A 15,797-nucleotide genomic window follows, 5' to 3' on the forward strand; every position below is an offset into this window, starting at 1 on the left:
GTATTACGAGAGGTAGTTCAAAAACCTGGGTAAGTTTCCATCTTTAGTCTTCATACAGGAATTGATTCAAGATGAATTTGCTTTGTTATCTTTTGTAGTCTTTTCAGTGTTATATAAAATCATGACTGTTTCTTTGTGAGAGAAGTGAAATATTTTGTGAAGATGGAATAAACTGTAATTTTTTTAAAGATAAAAACCTTTAATTTTTTTTGTAAAAGTAAGTCAAAATTAATTCTAATTTTTGCGCAGTATTGTGTACGTACTGTACATTTAATTCTTGGCAATGGGAACAGACCTCTAGTTTTTCTTTCAGGATTTTGGATGATTTACTACATGGGTGGTTGATTTGATGATGATGAGTGATCTTGATATAAATGTTCCTGAAGTGTATATTGTTAATGACCTCAGGATTTTACGAAATTTGTCAATATTGGACGTGAATGGGAAATTCAAATTATTTTACTTGTCTGTTTCGTCAGGTTATTTTGGTAGTTCGTAAAAGTACATTTATAGGTGTTCATAAAATTTGCAGTCTGAAATAGTATAACCTGATTGGGATGCTGTATGAGAAATATAGAATGACCCTAGTCAATCCTGGACAATTGATTACAGTTACATCAGTTAATTATAAATGCTTAGATGTCATAAGTTTTGTGTGAAGTCAAAATTGTATTTGTATGAGATTGAGAGCTTTATGTACTATTTTTCATGATTGTTAAGTGTGAAGAGTATTTTCATTAAGGGATTTGGATTGCTATTTGGCCAGAAGAAAAGTGTTTAACATGTTTTTGATTGGTGTGGAAGGTTAATGATGTTTGGTATAATTGGTATGTAGGTGTATTTTGTTGATTTTGTACTTTGTAAAAAGTACATTGTTTTTGTATATCTCTACGCTGAAGAAGAGAATACAGTATAATGAAAATGTCTTTTATACAATGTCTTTTATCCCAAGTTTTCATTCAAGAAAAAAATACCTGTATTAATAATTGCTGTGGGATAAATTTGCAGATTCTTATAAAATAAATTTAGTGAAAATGAAGCAGCAGTGCAATAAATGCCTCATCCAGTAGTATATGCTTTAGAATTTATTTAGTGAAATTTTGTTGTTGTGGAATTGAAAGAAATTAATGACCTACAAGTAAATAAAAGTTGAAAATATTGATAGTGTGCCTCACTTTTTTATAATGTGTAAATGCAAGTTATGTATACCAGTATCAATCTTTGCTTAGCAGTAATAAGTCTTTAGTCATGTATATCTGTGTTAATCTGTTTGCTTCCCATTACTGCAGCCCTATAAAGCTGGTTGTGGCGAAGTGTTGGGACCCCAACCCCAAAGGTTACTTCACCATACCTCGCACTGAGCCAGTTCGGCCGATTGACCCCGGTGCGTGGGTAGCACACACTCAAGCATGCCGAGGAATACCAGGTTGAGTGTAGCTCAAGTTTTATTGTATCTTCAGGGATACTTAACTAGACTACAACTGGTATTGCACTAGTATGTAGAGAATGCAGGGCACTAAGAGCTATTTGTACTTGAAATTCAGCAAGGATGTGGGTTGTGGAGGCATTTGAAGAGGGTCAGTTTAAAAGCCTGGTGGGAGAGTTTGACGTCTTTAGTTAGGCAAAGTTTTTGAAGATCATTAAGATTTAGCTTGGGTATGATAGGCCTTCACATACTGCAGTTCTTGCTGGGAATTTTTATTAATTGTTAGATTGTTATTTGTAGGGTAAAGAAGAATGGAGATTTTTTGTATTGTGGTTAACACCCATATGTTAGGTTACCAAATAGGTTAAAGAATTGTTTAAAATTGCAGTCAAATTTCAGTGTTTTCATGTTAAACTACAAATCTAATATGTTGTACCCTACACATAACTGTCTTCTATTTTAACTAGCACAAGATAAATGCAGCTTATTAATCAAATCTCATTTAAATCATAGAACTGGGCTTATCACCAGACTTAAAACAGCATCTTACTTATAACTTAAATATTTATTTTTTTATGCCTCCAGAACACTGTGTTGGCACAATTGATTTTTGATTATTGCAGAATTGCAAGTAAATTAGTATAGGATCCAGTCTAAATTCTTATTGTTTTTGAAGGACATTGTAGCCTAGTGTTAATTTTTCCATTACATTGATAGTCCGGATTTATATGTTTAGAATGACTTTGACTTCTGATGTTCCTTTTTTAATGGTAATTGACTTCTGATGTTCCTTTTTTAATGGTAATAACAGATTTGATGTTTTTGTAATAGTACGTACTTATGTCATAATTTAGGTTGGTTTATTGATAATGAAAGTTAATAAAATAGCATTTGTTCATATACGAAATAAACCTTCGGTCTTAACATTAGGATAAATACTCAGCGCCAGCTGGAAACCGGTAAAGTTTAAAATAATTGTGTACGCAAGGGACTATTGGCGTCTGTGCTTGGTCACGAGACATGTGGAGCCACCCACATACCCTACTTTAACTCGTGACCCCGTTAGTTATTTTTTTAACTCCTTTAAGAGAGGACGTGTTTTTTTCTTCCGTCCTTTTAAAGCCGGTTTAGTTTGCCCCGTTGTTTTGAATTTGTTGTTTGGAATTCCCAGGCATGTGAACATGAAGCCTTCTCATGCTTTGAGACTTCCTGGATATCACAAGAAGTAGATAAACACCCTGATATTTTCTTCGATTTCGATGTCGAGGTACTCATCATGTAGTAAGTCGTAGGTGCAGAAACTTTTAAGGTACAGTTAATTTGTTACCTGTGCTTTGGAATATCACATATTCATATGGATTGCCTGTAAATCCAAAGCTTGGATGTATCAGGATGTGCTTTGGGAAGTAATTATGACTAATTGTGCTCCTTTCCCTGTGGGGAGAGGTGTGCATCGCCATCTTGTTTTTGTTCCAGATACGTGGGTAGAGATGATGCAGGTGTGCGGTCGGCGTTAGGCTTATCAGGAGAACCAACCCAAGAAGGACAGTTGGTTTGATGTATAACGTCGTGCTGCCATCCAGGGTCCCACGTTATGAATGCCCCTTTTATCCTGATAGGCACTGAATGACGGTCGGATGTGTTGTCATCTGTAAAGAAAGCAGATAGTGCAACAAGGCAGCCTTTTAATATCAGGTTGCTATGCCAACGAAAATAACATCAACAGCCTTGCACTTCTGGTAGAGTGCTGGGTTCGTATTCGAGATGCTCAGTGATGTCATAAACATGGCGACCACCATGATGTCACTTCACAGCTGCAGCCTACACGGAGACATTCTTCCATTTTCACTTCGAGGTACAAGAGTAATTTACAACTATGCTTTCGGATTTGGAGATTTTTAATGCACATTGTTTTTGAGAGAAATTACAAGCGTTAGGAGATATAACAGTCACATAATGGAAAAGACACAAGTCTTTCCTCCGTATCCTTCCGCTTAGGCGTCAACAAGCTTAGGTGACTGGCTTTGACGCCAGTGCGTTCTCCTACCAATCCTGGTAGAATAGGGACTTCGTAGCTGATCCTCAAGCCAAGAGGAGAAGTTTCTTCTCCATCTTCGAGCCAGGATTGTACATCCTTATTATATGAAAGCACAAGAAGTAGTTGGAATTGCCGAACAAGTGAATGTTGGAAGTTTAGTCTAGTGTGGCTGTGAAGAGTTGGAGAAGGCTAGAATCAGGGACTTTGTGACTGATCCTTGTGCCAAGAGGAGAAGAATAATTTCTACTTCACATCCTTGTTAACCCTCTTACGTCGAAGGGGTATAATAAAAATTGTCCCCCGTATGGCGGGGGGTCTCGGAGTGAGCGCGGAAGCGGAAAAAATATTTTATCAAAAAAATCATAGCGCACTTAGTTTTCAAGATTAAAGAGTTCATATTTAGCTCCTTTTTTTGTCATTGCCTGAAGTTTAGTATGCAACCATCAGAAATGAAAGAAAATATCATTATCATATATAAATAATATGATATATGATAGTGCAAAAACAAAATTTCATATATAATTGTATTCAAATCGTGCTGTGACCAAAACGGTTAAAGCTAACGAGTTAATTTTTTCGTTGTATTGTACACTAAATTGTGATCATTTTGGTATATAACACATTATAAAACGATCAAAGCAACACAGAAAAAATATTATCACAAAATGATGCATGAATTCGTAACGCGCGGATGTAAAAAAATGTTTTTTTCAAAAATTCACCATAAATCTAAATATTGTTCTAGAGACTTCCAGTTTGTTTCAAAATGAAGACAAATGATTGAATATTACTATACTTAAAGAGTTTTAGCTTACAATTGCAGTTTTCAACCATTTCGGACGAGTTAAAATTGACCAAATGTCGAAATTTTTACATATATTTTTTTTATATGCAAATATTTCAAAAATGAGAAAAGCTACAACCTTCAATTAAGTTTTGTTGTATTCTACATGAAATTGTGCACTTTTTCATATATAAAACTTTATGTAACGGCTAATTTAACATGGTGCAAACATTACGACAATCGGACGAAAAAATTTCAGATTTTTTCGGAAGAGTTACCGTGTGGACGTAAGGAAAAACTTTTTTTTTTTTCATAAATTCACCATAAATCAAAATATTGTGCTAGAGACTTCCAATTTGTTGTTGCAAAATGAAGGTAAATGATTGAATATTACTAGAATATAAGAGATTTAGCTTACAATTGCGTTTTTTGACCATTTCGGCAGTCAAAGTTGACCGAAGGTTAAAATTTTGGCACTTATCATTATTTATATGAAAATATTTCAAAACTGATAAAAGCTATAATCATGAGTGTTTTTTTGTTGTATTGTACATGAAATTGCACACATTTTCATATATAATACTCCATGTAACGGCTAATTTAAAATGGTCCAAAAATTATGTCAGTGACAAAATAATTTCAGAGATATGTCACTGATACTTTTTAGTGCGATAAGAAAGAAATTCGCGCTTGCGTGCCTCGGTAACGATTGTAAACAAAACAACGCCTTGATCCGTGAGCTCCCAGCATCACTCAGGGCGCGTGATTCAAAAGTTTTCGCCTGGTAGGCCTATAAGTATTTTTCCGCGAGTTTTTAAAAAAACTTTTTTTATCGACGTACCATACGTCCAATCGGCACCCGACAGACAATTTATATCGACGTTTAATACGTCCAATCGGCATAAGAGGGTTAAGTAGAAATGCCACAGAAGGTTGGGTCTCTTGATCTTGGCTGCAAGAGCGCCATCAAGTGTGATGACGTCATAGCCAAAACCGCTTGCAAAATGGTGGTAGTCATGACGTCACAGCCCACTGCTGCCAACCTCTCGTATTCTTTGGTGGCATCATTATATTATGCTTTCATTTCGGGAGCACACACTTATGGAGAAATATGAATTTTCTCGTAAGATGTGCCATTGTGCTCCAGTTATGTTTTGAATAAGAAAGCTTAAGCAGTACTTTAGCTCGGTCAACTTTAGACGTTTGCCGTTTAGGTTGTCAGCAATCCAGTGGTAGGCTAGGCAGTGATAACCATGTCGGCTTTAGAGCTATAACGGCTGTAGAGCTCTAATGGCTGTAGATCCATGATGCCGCTATGACATCACAGCCTACTGCTTCTTGATCTACTTCACTGCATCTGGAACCAAATACGCTTTCTGACTCATTGGTACACTCAGTAATGAAGAAATTACAAGATTTAGAGGTGAAAATTGCTAAGAAATACAAAATGAAAATGCGTGATTCGTCTTCTTGTCTTCTATCTCGAGCTGGTGTCATCGCTAAGTTCGATGACGTCACTGCGTGTACCCGTCAAGCGTTGGAGGATACGGGATTTCGTGACTGATTGTCGGGACAAGAGGAGAAGAGTAAATTCTTCTTCATCTTCGAGCCAGGACTGTCACATCCCAATCAGCAAGAAAGTCAAGAAGTCAGTGGCTAGTAAGCTCAAAGCAAGAGGATGAAGCGGTTTACAAGAGTCCGAACGAGCGAAAGTGTCGACGGTCACTGGGCTAGCGGCCAACGCGGAGTTGCCAGTGGAGACTACAAAGAGTCTAAGAGAGACTACAATGCCATTGGTGAACTTGATACATATGCCGATGCTTTTACAAACTTTTTTCATAGACTCTAGATGTCAGAGTAATGTAATATGATAAAATTGCTCTCATATTTGTATATAGGATTGCAGTTAGATACGTTCTCAATCCTACTAACTATTCGAGATCGAGCCATCAGTGGTCATTAAAGATTAAAGATGCCTCGGTCGTATGGTCAGACGGCTATGACGCACCCGGACGTTTGTCAGAGGATAGGAGAGAGTTAACGTCTCCTGGGGCTGAACACAGTACATTAGAACCGGAGGAAAGAGAAAACCAAGAGTTTCTGGCTTCGTGTGTGGAGGTGATTGATTTGATTCGTCAATTCAATAACCTTTCGGGGAGCGCGGAGACACCTGCCAGTATGCTTCCCCTGGGGATTGAATTGGTGTTTGGATTGTAAAAGGATACGAAGGTGTATGAATTACCTTGTTCAAGTCATGTAGAGTCCGTTTTACAACACATAAATGGAGGATTGCTGGAAGGCTATGGATTCCTCTTAGTAATCGTATACAGCCTGAATGGTGGGAATTAGCATACTTTGGGTTGACCCCAGAAAACTTCAAACCTTTACAGGTAAGAAGAATTCCCCTGTTTTATATACTTGTTGGTATAATCTGGTTTGTTCCAATAACAATATTGACCAATCGCTTCGACTTACACAAGTAGTTAAAGTTATTGAAAGCTTGGTTTCTTAGAAGTAAAGTACTATAGAACCATTCTTCTTAACCCTTTAACGCCGATTGGACGTATTAAACATCGACGAAAATTATCTGTCGGGTGCTGAACTGACGTATGGTATGTCGACGAAAAAAGTTTTTTAAAAATCCGGGGAAAAATAGTTATAGGCCTACTATGCGAAAACTTTTGAGTCACGTGCCTTGGGGGATGCTGGGAGCTCATGGATCAAGCTGTTGTTTTGTTTGCAATCGTTACCTAGGTGCGCAAGCGCGAATTTCTTTCTTCTTGCACTAAAAAGTATCAGTGACACATCTCGGAAATTATTTCATCACTTTGACATAATTTTTGCACCATTTTATATTAGCCGTTACATAGAGTATTATATATGAAAATGTGCGCAATTTCATGTAGAATACAACAAAAAACAATTCATGGTTGCAGCTTTTATCAGTTTTGAAATTTTTTTTATAAATAACGATGTGCCAAAATTTCAACCTTCGGTCAACTTTGACTACCGAAATGGTCAAAAATTGGAAGTCTCTAGCACAATATTTCGATTTATGGTGAATTTATGAAAAAAACTTTTTCCTTATGTCCGCACAGTAACTTCTGAAAAATCATAAATTTTTTCGTCCGATTGTTATAATGTTTGCACCATTTTAAATTAGCCATTACATAAAGTTTTATATTTGAAAATGTGCGCAATTTCAAGTAGAATACAACCAAAAACAACTCATGGTTGTAGCTTTTATAAGTTTTGAAATATTTTTATATAAATAACAATAAATAGAAAAAATTTGACCTTCAGTCACCTTTAACTCAACCGAAATGGTCGAAAACTGCAATTGTAAGGTACAACACTTACAGTCTAGTAATATTTAATCAATTACCTTCATTTTGCAACAAACCGGAAGTCCCTAGCACAATATTTTAATTTATGGTGAATTTTTGAAAACTGGTTTTTTTTACGTCCGCCCGTTATGAATTCATGCATCATGGAAATGTGCGCAATTTCATGTAGAATACAACAAAAAACAACCCATGGTTGTAGCTTTTATCAGTTTTGAAATATTTTCATATAAATAACGATAAGTGACAAAATTTCAACCTCCGGTCAACTTTAACTCGACCAAAATTATCGAAAATTGCAATTGTAAGATAAAACTCTTACATTCTAGTAATATTCAATCATTTACCTTCATTTTGCAACAAATTGGAAGTCTCTAGCACAATATTTAGATTTATGGTGAATTTTAGAAAAAACTTTTTCCTACATCCGCGCAGTAACTGCCGAAAAAATCTAAATTTTTACGTCCGATTGTCGTAATGTTTGCACAGTTTTATGTTAGCCGTTACATAGAGTTTTATATATGAAAATGTGTGCAATTTTATGTAGAATACTACTAAAAATAACCCATGGTTGTAGCTTTTATCAGTTTTGAAATATTTTCATATAAATGATGATAAGTGCCAAAATTTCATCCTTTGGTCAACTTGACCAAAATGGTCAAATAACGCAATTGTGAGCTAAAACTATTACATTCTAGTAATATTCAATCACTTACCTTTATTTTGCAACAAATTTTAAGTCTCTAGCACAATATTTTGATTTATGGTGAATTTATGAAAAAAACGTTTTCCTTACGTCCGCGCAGTAACTCTTCCGAAAAAATCATAAATTTTTTCGTCCGATTGTCGTAATGTTTGCACCATTTTAAATTAGCCATTACATAAAGTTTTATATATGAAAATTTGTGCAATTTCATGTAGAATACAACCACAAACAACCCATGGTTGTAGCTTTTATCAGTTTTGAAATATTTTCATATAAATAACAAATAGAAAAAATTCGACCTTCGGTTAACTTTAACTCGACCGAAATGGTCGAAAAATGCAATTGTAAGCTACAACACTTACAGTTTAGTAATATTCAATCAACTACCTTCATTTTGCAACAAACAGGAAGTCTGTAGCACAATATTTCGATTTATGGTGAATTTTTGAAAACTGCTTTTTTTTATGTCCGCCCTTTACGAATTCTTGCATCATATTGTGATAATATTTTCTCTGTGTTGCTTTGATCGTTTTACAATTTGTCTTATACCAAAATAATCCCAATATAGTGTACAATACAACAACAAAATAATTAACTCATTAGCTTTAACCGTTTTGCTCACAGCGCGATTTGTATACAATTATATTTGAAATTTTTGTTTCGCGCTGTCATATATTCCAATATTTATATATAATAATGATATTTTTTTTCATTTCTGATGGTTGAATACTAAACTTCAGGCAATGACAAAAAAAGGAGCCAAAAATGAACTCTATCTTGAAAATTAAGCGTGCTGTGATTTTGTGAAAAAAACATTTTTTCCGCTTCAGTGCTTACTCGCGTACGTGGCCGGCATACGGGAGACACTTTCGGAAATACTGCTTTGGCGTTTAAGGGTTAATGAAACCCCATGGAAACTTAAGTTGAAAGGGGGAGGTGAGCTTCTTTCTTTTGCCACTTAAGGTAGCCAAGCCCAAGTAGGGCACTTGTGTAAGTTGCTATAGCCAGACTAATTGAGCCATACCTTTTGGCCTAACAAGTGGTTAAATTCGTAGCTTATTCCAGCCAGTCCGAGTCTAATGCTACTATCTTAGTTAATGTGAGTAGTAGTTCTTAGCTTAGAATGTCTCAACTAACTGGTTTGGGTATGCATGTGCTGGCTTGGACTAGCTAATGGTTGCGGTTTAGTTTTCGAACCTGCATTTACTATCTTAGATTAGTCTGAGTGGTACAATTCTTAGTTAGCTTAGCCTAACTCATTGGTTAGATGGTTCCAACATACAAGTCGTACATGTCAACTTCGCCTAACAGTCGGTTGATGACTTAGCATGGTCTGGCTGCGTGAACATTGCCTTTACTATCTTAGCTTGGGTGAATTAGTAAGGTTATAAGTATGTATAGCCGAGCATAGACTAGTGCCTAGGCTACCCATTCGAACACTTTTACCACCTCAGCCTGGAAGGTTGTGGTTGTAGCCTAGCATGTATAGCCCAAACTTTCTTGAACGACTCTAACCTAACCTAACCAAGCGAGGATCAACCTGGTCTTGCCAACTTGAAATAAATTAGTCAATTCTCAATTGACTATACTTACTTAGACTAGTCCAAGTGGTGGTTGGCTAGATTAACCTAGAATCTGCAAATGGGTCTCTTCCATCCTGATCTAGTTTCTATATTGAAGTCATGAACCTAACATAGAGGGTTCGAGCTTCAGTTGGCTGGTGCAAGGCATTAGAGCCTCATCATATTTGGAAGGGGAAGGTGGGGAGTTTCCCATTTTTCAAGAGTGAGGTGGGGTGAAGTGATGTTGGGTACAATTCTGGGTTAGGTTACTCGAGAATAGCACCATGGTGGTTTCTGGCAATATAGGATTTCCCTTTGGAAGGTAGCATATTGAACATATGCCCATATATTGTAACAGATCACCGTATGAGGCGTTACGTGGCTGGGAAGTAACATTACTTGTGGAAAAATGAGCCATGTCCTGTTAACAGATTAATTCCTTGGCCAGGAGGATAATTAGGACGTGTCTGAATAGAATATAATATCATAGGACATTCTCCTGGGGTTTTCCTATGATATCGTCCATATAATTGGAAAGGTTAAGTGTATCTTAGTTTTTACAAAAACACTGAGCTGATTAATAGTTCTCCTAGGGCTGGCCTGAATGATTGGATATTTTTTACGTGGCTAGGAACCAATGGATCACCTAGCAACGGGACCTGCAGCTTATTGTGGGATCCGAACCACACTATATCGATAAATTAATTTCTATCACCAGAAATAAGTTTCTCTGATTCCACGTTGGCCGAGCTGGGAGTTGGACCTCAGACCACAGGTTTGGCAGATGAGTACACAAACCACTCATCCAAAGAGGAACTCATATAAGGGAAAAACCATGTAAGAGCTGTCTCAGGGGTTTCACTCTGCGAGGAGTCTGAGGATTCCATTTGCGATACTGGGAACAAACTGGAGGTTACGCAAACTCTAGGTTCTATCTGTTCCTCCATGTCCCGAACGGAAGAATGGGTTCCAGTAATGAAGGAGGACCCAAGGTGAGTGACTGATAAAGTTTATCGTAGCACAATCATCGCTACCAGGTTCGTGTTGGGAAGAGGCACCGCCGATAGGTAGAATTAATATCTCAAGGTCTGGAGGTTGCCCAGTATCCCTTTTCGAACTAATAGTTTTAAGATTTTGGGCGTAGAGTGTCATCTCAGGTGTAACACAACTCCAAAGGTCTTTAGCTCACATATACAGAATGACACTTTGGTCGTCAGTAGACAATGATCTGGTGGAGAGGTTGTCAGAATGGAGGGAAGTCTCTCTGTAATTACATGTATGGTGATATACATTGGACTGGTGATTGGGCATGTGAATATCACTTCACACTGAGTAATCTTCAGATGAATCAGGAGCAGTGAACTGGATGGGGCACATAAGAACTCCGATCTGATAAGTGAAATCATACTCTGTATCAGAGTAGGCTTGATGGATTACCACCAGGCACATACATCAGTCACGTTACAAGAAACTGACCGTGGATGGTGGTCTTCCTCTGACCTTGGTAGAGTGGGAGTACTCAATAACCAGGTTTTTGACATAGACTCAAAAGTAGTTAGGAACATCAGTTCCAATTTGCCCCAGAATCTGGGATAATGAGTCAATGCAGCACAGGTCATGATGACAGATACATTTCTTGGTCATGCTCAGTACGGTGTGAGTATGTGTGAGAGACCTTCAGGAGGGCCAGCTTTGACTTGTCAAAGTACTCTGTGGTTATAGAAAGAACTACGTCACCTAGAACAAAAAGGTGGTAGACGTAAAGGAACAGGCCAAACAGAGGCGATCGGTCAAGCCTACTCCTTGTTGTCTAGTTGTACCAATGAGGTTATACAGAAGAGAAGGTCATCAGAGGCCTTCTGGCAATTAAGAACATATCTCTTAAAATGATCGTGACGGTTGGTCTGTGACTGTATCGAAGCTCAAAATTGAGCAATGTTAAGAAGGTGCCTGTCTGTTCATGGAAATTTGAGAGTGGGTTCATTGTTATGAAAAACCACTTTCAGTTTCCTATATATAAATAAGGTTGCCCAGAGGTCCTTGGACACAATTTCCTTGGGTCCTTTGGTGGCTGCTCAACAAATGGTGTAACTCATCCAGTACCCCTGGCGGGTCAGTTGGTATCTTGTCTAAGATGTTGGTATGAATGTGAAATGGAGGAGTTAACTGGCCTCTTTCCTTTTCAAATTTCTGTCTCCTTTACTTAGGGCAGTAAGAAGAGAGTACCATCATCAGCTGGAACGGAGAAGGTACAGGTGAGTGAAGTAGCCATACTGTTAGGGTTAGTATCAGTAAGGTACCTATCAGTAGCAGGACATTCCTATCTTTAGCAAGGGGGAGAGGAATAATGATAAACCTACATGAATGGATGAATTGGTTTGGTAGGAGAACAGATCTTCTTATCTTCCTCGGACGCAATGAACTGAAGTACTTAGATTCTGAAGTACTGGTCAGTTGTTTTGTAGAACTCTGGTATTCAGAAAACTGATCAAAGGTGTCAAACTCCCAGTTGGTTAATAGTACTTACCTCCCACCAAGAGTAAGTCTATCCTAATGTTAAGACCGAAGGTTTGTTTCGTATATGAACAAATGACAAATTTTTAACCAATTTTTATTTTTCATAACTTACAAACCTGAGGTCTTAACATACAAAGGCCCACTTCAAACCACCCCTCTATCAACTAACCTGGGTTGGAAGAATAACTAACGGGGTCACGAGTTGAAGTGGGGTATGTGGGTGGCTCCACATGTCTCGTGACCAAGCACAGATGCCAATAGTCCCTTGCGTACACAATTATTTTAAACTACCGCTTTCCAGCTGGTGCGAAGTATTTACCCTAATGTTAAGACCTCAGGTTTGTAAGTTATGAAAAATACAAATTGGTTAAAAATTTGTCATATTTTTGGTTCATTGACAATGAAAGTTAATAACATACGTACATGTTGTATGGGTTATTGAAGAGGATAGAAGTAGTGGTCTCGTGTATAACTGATAGATAGTCTGCACATCTTGAAGTTATAAAATTTTATCCATGCAGTAGAACCAGTGACTCTGAGCAAATTTTTTTTCTTTGCAGAGATTAAGTAAGTGAAACTGTGATAGTTTCAAGTGTGATATCCATTGATAGGAAGTTTGGGAATTTTTTTTAGTTAATAATGAGACCGTTTCAGATTTACCGATGCTTACTCTGTGAATGAATTTCAGCTTATAAGAAGCTCTGCACTGATTGCTTAAAAGTTGCCACTTGGCTTTTATTTGAATAATTTTTTTTCACACATTTTTTTTTCTCTTTTGCTTTCTCCTACAGTGAGACATTGCAGTCACCTTATATCAGTAATAGAACTGAATTTTTCATAAATGAAGTTAACACCATTCAGTTTTGTTAAATGTTCAGCCAGTTTTTATTAGTTTACTACAAGGCAAGCAAGCTTACAGCAGTTACTGTCCCTATTCAACGATATTTAGATGAGAAAGATGTCGTCACTTTTGGCACATGTGCTCATCAATGCTTCTAAAACAAAGAATGCTATTAGTGATTGTAGGCACCAATTTATTGGAACTGTTTTATTCAAGAATATATAAGGTAGTCATGTCCAGTCAATGTTCAGAATACTTGGAAGAAATCAGTTTATGCAATTTTGTTTATTGTAAGTATTGGCAAATAATGGGCATGTTAAATTTTTGATTGAGTGATAACATTTGTAACAGTTGCAGTTTTCTCTATAGATTCCAATATGAATCCATGCCTTTAAAAGATCCTGAATTGCCACCCATGGTTGGTGATTTTTTTAGTTCTCCAGATCTGTTAGCAAAGGATGTTAAACTAAATGTTAGCCCCATTGGGATGTCAATAACCCAAAGGGAGCTGCTTGCAGTGTGCTGTAAACAGCATTGTCAGGGGAGTTAAAGGATCTTTATAGCACCCCTGCTGTCCTCGGCTACAGTACTTCCTGTACTGTATTTGCTTTTCCTGTCCAGCATCCTGTGACTCTTCTTGAATTTTATTTCTTTCCCACTGAAGAGCAAATTTTTCAGTTGGCAGTACAAGAGTCTAGAAATGTCATCAAAGAGCTGTGGATGCTGCTGTTCAGAAGTTAGATTTGAAAGATGTTCAGGATTGCAAAGATTGTATGAAGTTCATAATTTTCTGTTCTACCTGCAAAGGAACAAATTATGAGAAGGTAAGAGGCAGAGTGGCTCACCTAGGGGAGGTACATTTATGTTACACTAGCTGACCAACCCGGTGCTGCCTGGGAAAACTGAATGACAACCGATAAACTCTCTCTCAAGTTGACAAAATAAAGTAAAAAAAAATATTAGAAAGAATGCTTATAACTTTGTAAAATTAGTGTAATTTTTGCAACTGTCATAGGGAAAAGGGGCCCGCAAGGTGCGGGAAATATTCACTTTACAACTTCCCGTGGAAGGTACAGATGTTTTTTTAGATTTTTTCTTGTACCACGTGAATATACCTTCTGCTTTCCATTGAGATTTTTTTTCTAGTTTTATTTTTAAATTGGCCAGCCTTAAATTTAGCCCGGTCATGGGTGTTTTCATTAGCGTATATTAGCCTGGACTGTGAGGGTTAAAGGACATAAGGAGTGTCACTATTCATCTCAGTGACCTTGAAAGCTATAGATTTAGACACTAATATCTGTTGTTTCGGTTATTTTTACATGTCATCCCCTTCCCACCCCTTCTCCCCCCTTCCTGTTCGGGATGAACTTAGACTTGAAGGGCATCAGGAGTATCACTATTCATCTCGGCTGCCTTGGAAACTATGGATTAGACACTAATATGTCATTTTCAGTTATTTTTTACATGTCCCCCCTCCTTCCTACCACTTTTCACTCTCCCCTCTCCCTATTGGGGTTTAACTTGAACTTGAAGGACTTCAGGAGTGTCACTATTCATCTCAGCAACCTCAAAAACTTTGGATTAGACACTAATACCTGTTGTTTTTTTTTGTTAATTTTACTTGCCTCCCCCTCCTCCAATCAGGGCTGAACTTGGACTTGAAGGGCATCAGGAGTACCACTAATTTTCTCAGTGGCCTCAAAAACTATGGCAGAGACACTTAATATATATTGTTTTCAGTAATTTTTACATTTTAACCCCCTTAGTGTGCTCAGTGGTGTGATCGGTATGGTCTTGACCTGCCTCCTCGGTGGGTGCTAGTTCAATTCACGGGCATTCCATTGAGGGGTTAGAGATGTGTATTTCTGGTGATAGAAGTTCACTCTCGACGTGGTTCAGAAGTCACGTAAAGCCGTTGGTCCCGTTTCTGAACAACCTCTGGTTCCATGCAACATAAAAACACAAAACAAAGAAAGAAACAAGCAAACATTTAATGACTTATATTTAAAATCGCACCAAAATCCGTCAAGAAATGTGGATTTGTATAGTGTGTATATAAACTGACATTTTCTGGGTTATGTATTTAGAAGATGCCATCAAATTGGATTGTGAGGCTGGTATTAAGGGTTAGCAGATTAGTAGCAGGATCCTGGAGAGAAGTGGAAATAATCCTGTGGCCGAAAGATGTTTGAATACTCTTTTATGTTCAGTGGAGACAGTGTACATAAAATTGTAGTAGTTATGAAAAGGTTAAAAATTGCCGTGATTCATGGCTGACCCTGGAGGATCTTATCACAAATAGGGAGAGAGCTGTGTTGTTCTGAAGTTGGGAGATGGTTTAGGAACTTGATGAGAAGGGAGTAGCAATTACTTAAGAGAATTGGTAAAATTGAGAGCATCTGGAAATTACCAGCTGGGAAGACTCGGAAATTGTGAAATAATATAGTTTAGGGCATTGACCACATATAAATTCAGACAGGATAGCAATATGGAGAGAATGCATCAGATGTGTAACCCAGTAAAAAGAAAGCCTTTTATTTATATAAGATGTTTTACTGATGGACCATGATGACACGTTG

At 37.4% G+C, this 15,797-nt stretch overlaps 1 protein-coding gene across 1 annotated transcript in view; it reads left to right on the top strand.

Annotated features, from left to right (window-relative positions):
- Positions 1 to 15,797, top strand: part of LOC135202473 (segment polarity protein dishevelled homolog DVL-3-like) — a gene marked incomplete in the record, with an annotated part of 138,498 nt that overhangs the window by 88,223 nt on the left and 34,478 nt on the right. Inside the window, 2 exon segments of the mRNA XM_064231882.1 lie at positions 1 to 29; positions 1,290 to 1,426. Of these exon segments, the coding sequence (XP_064087952.1) occupies positions 1 to 29; positions 1,290 to 1,426 (166 nt within the window).

The sequence above is a fragment of the Macrobrachium nipponense genome, chromosome 30 (genome assembly GCF_015104395.2).
Source record: "Macrobrachium nipponense isolate FS-2020 chromosome 30, ASM1510439v2, whole genome shotgun sequence".
Classification (NCBI taxonomy): domain Eukaryota; kingdom Metazoa; phylum Arthropoda; class Malacostraca; order Decapoda; family Palaemonidae; genus Macrobrachium; species Macrobrachium nipponense.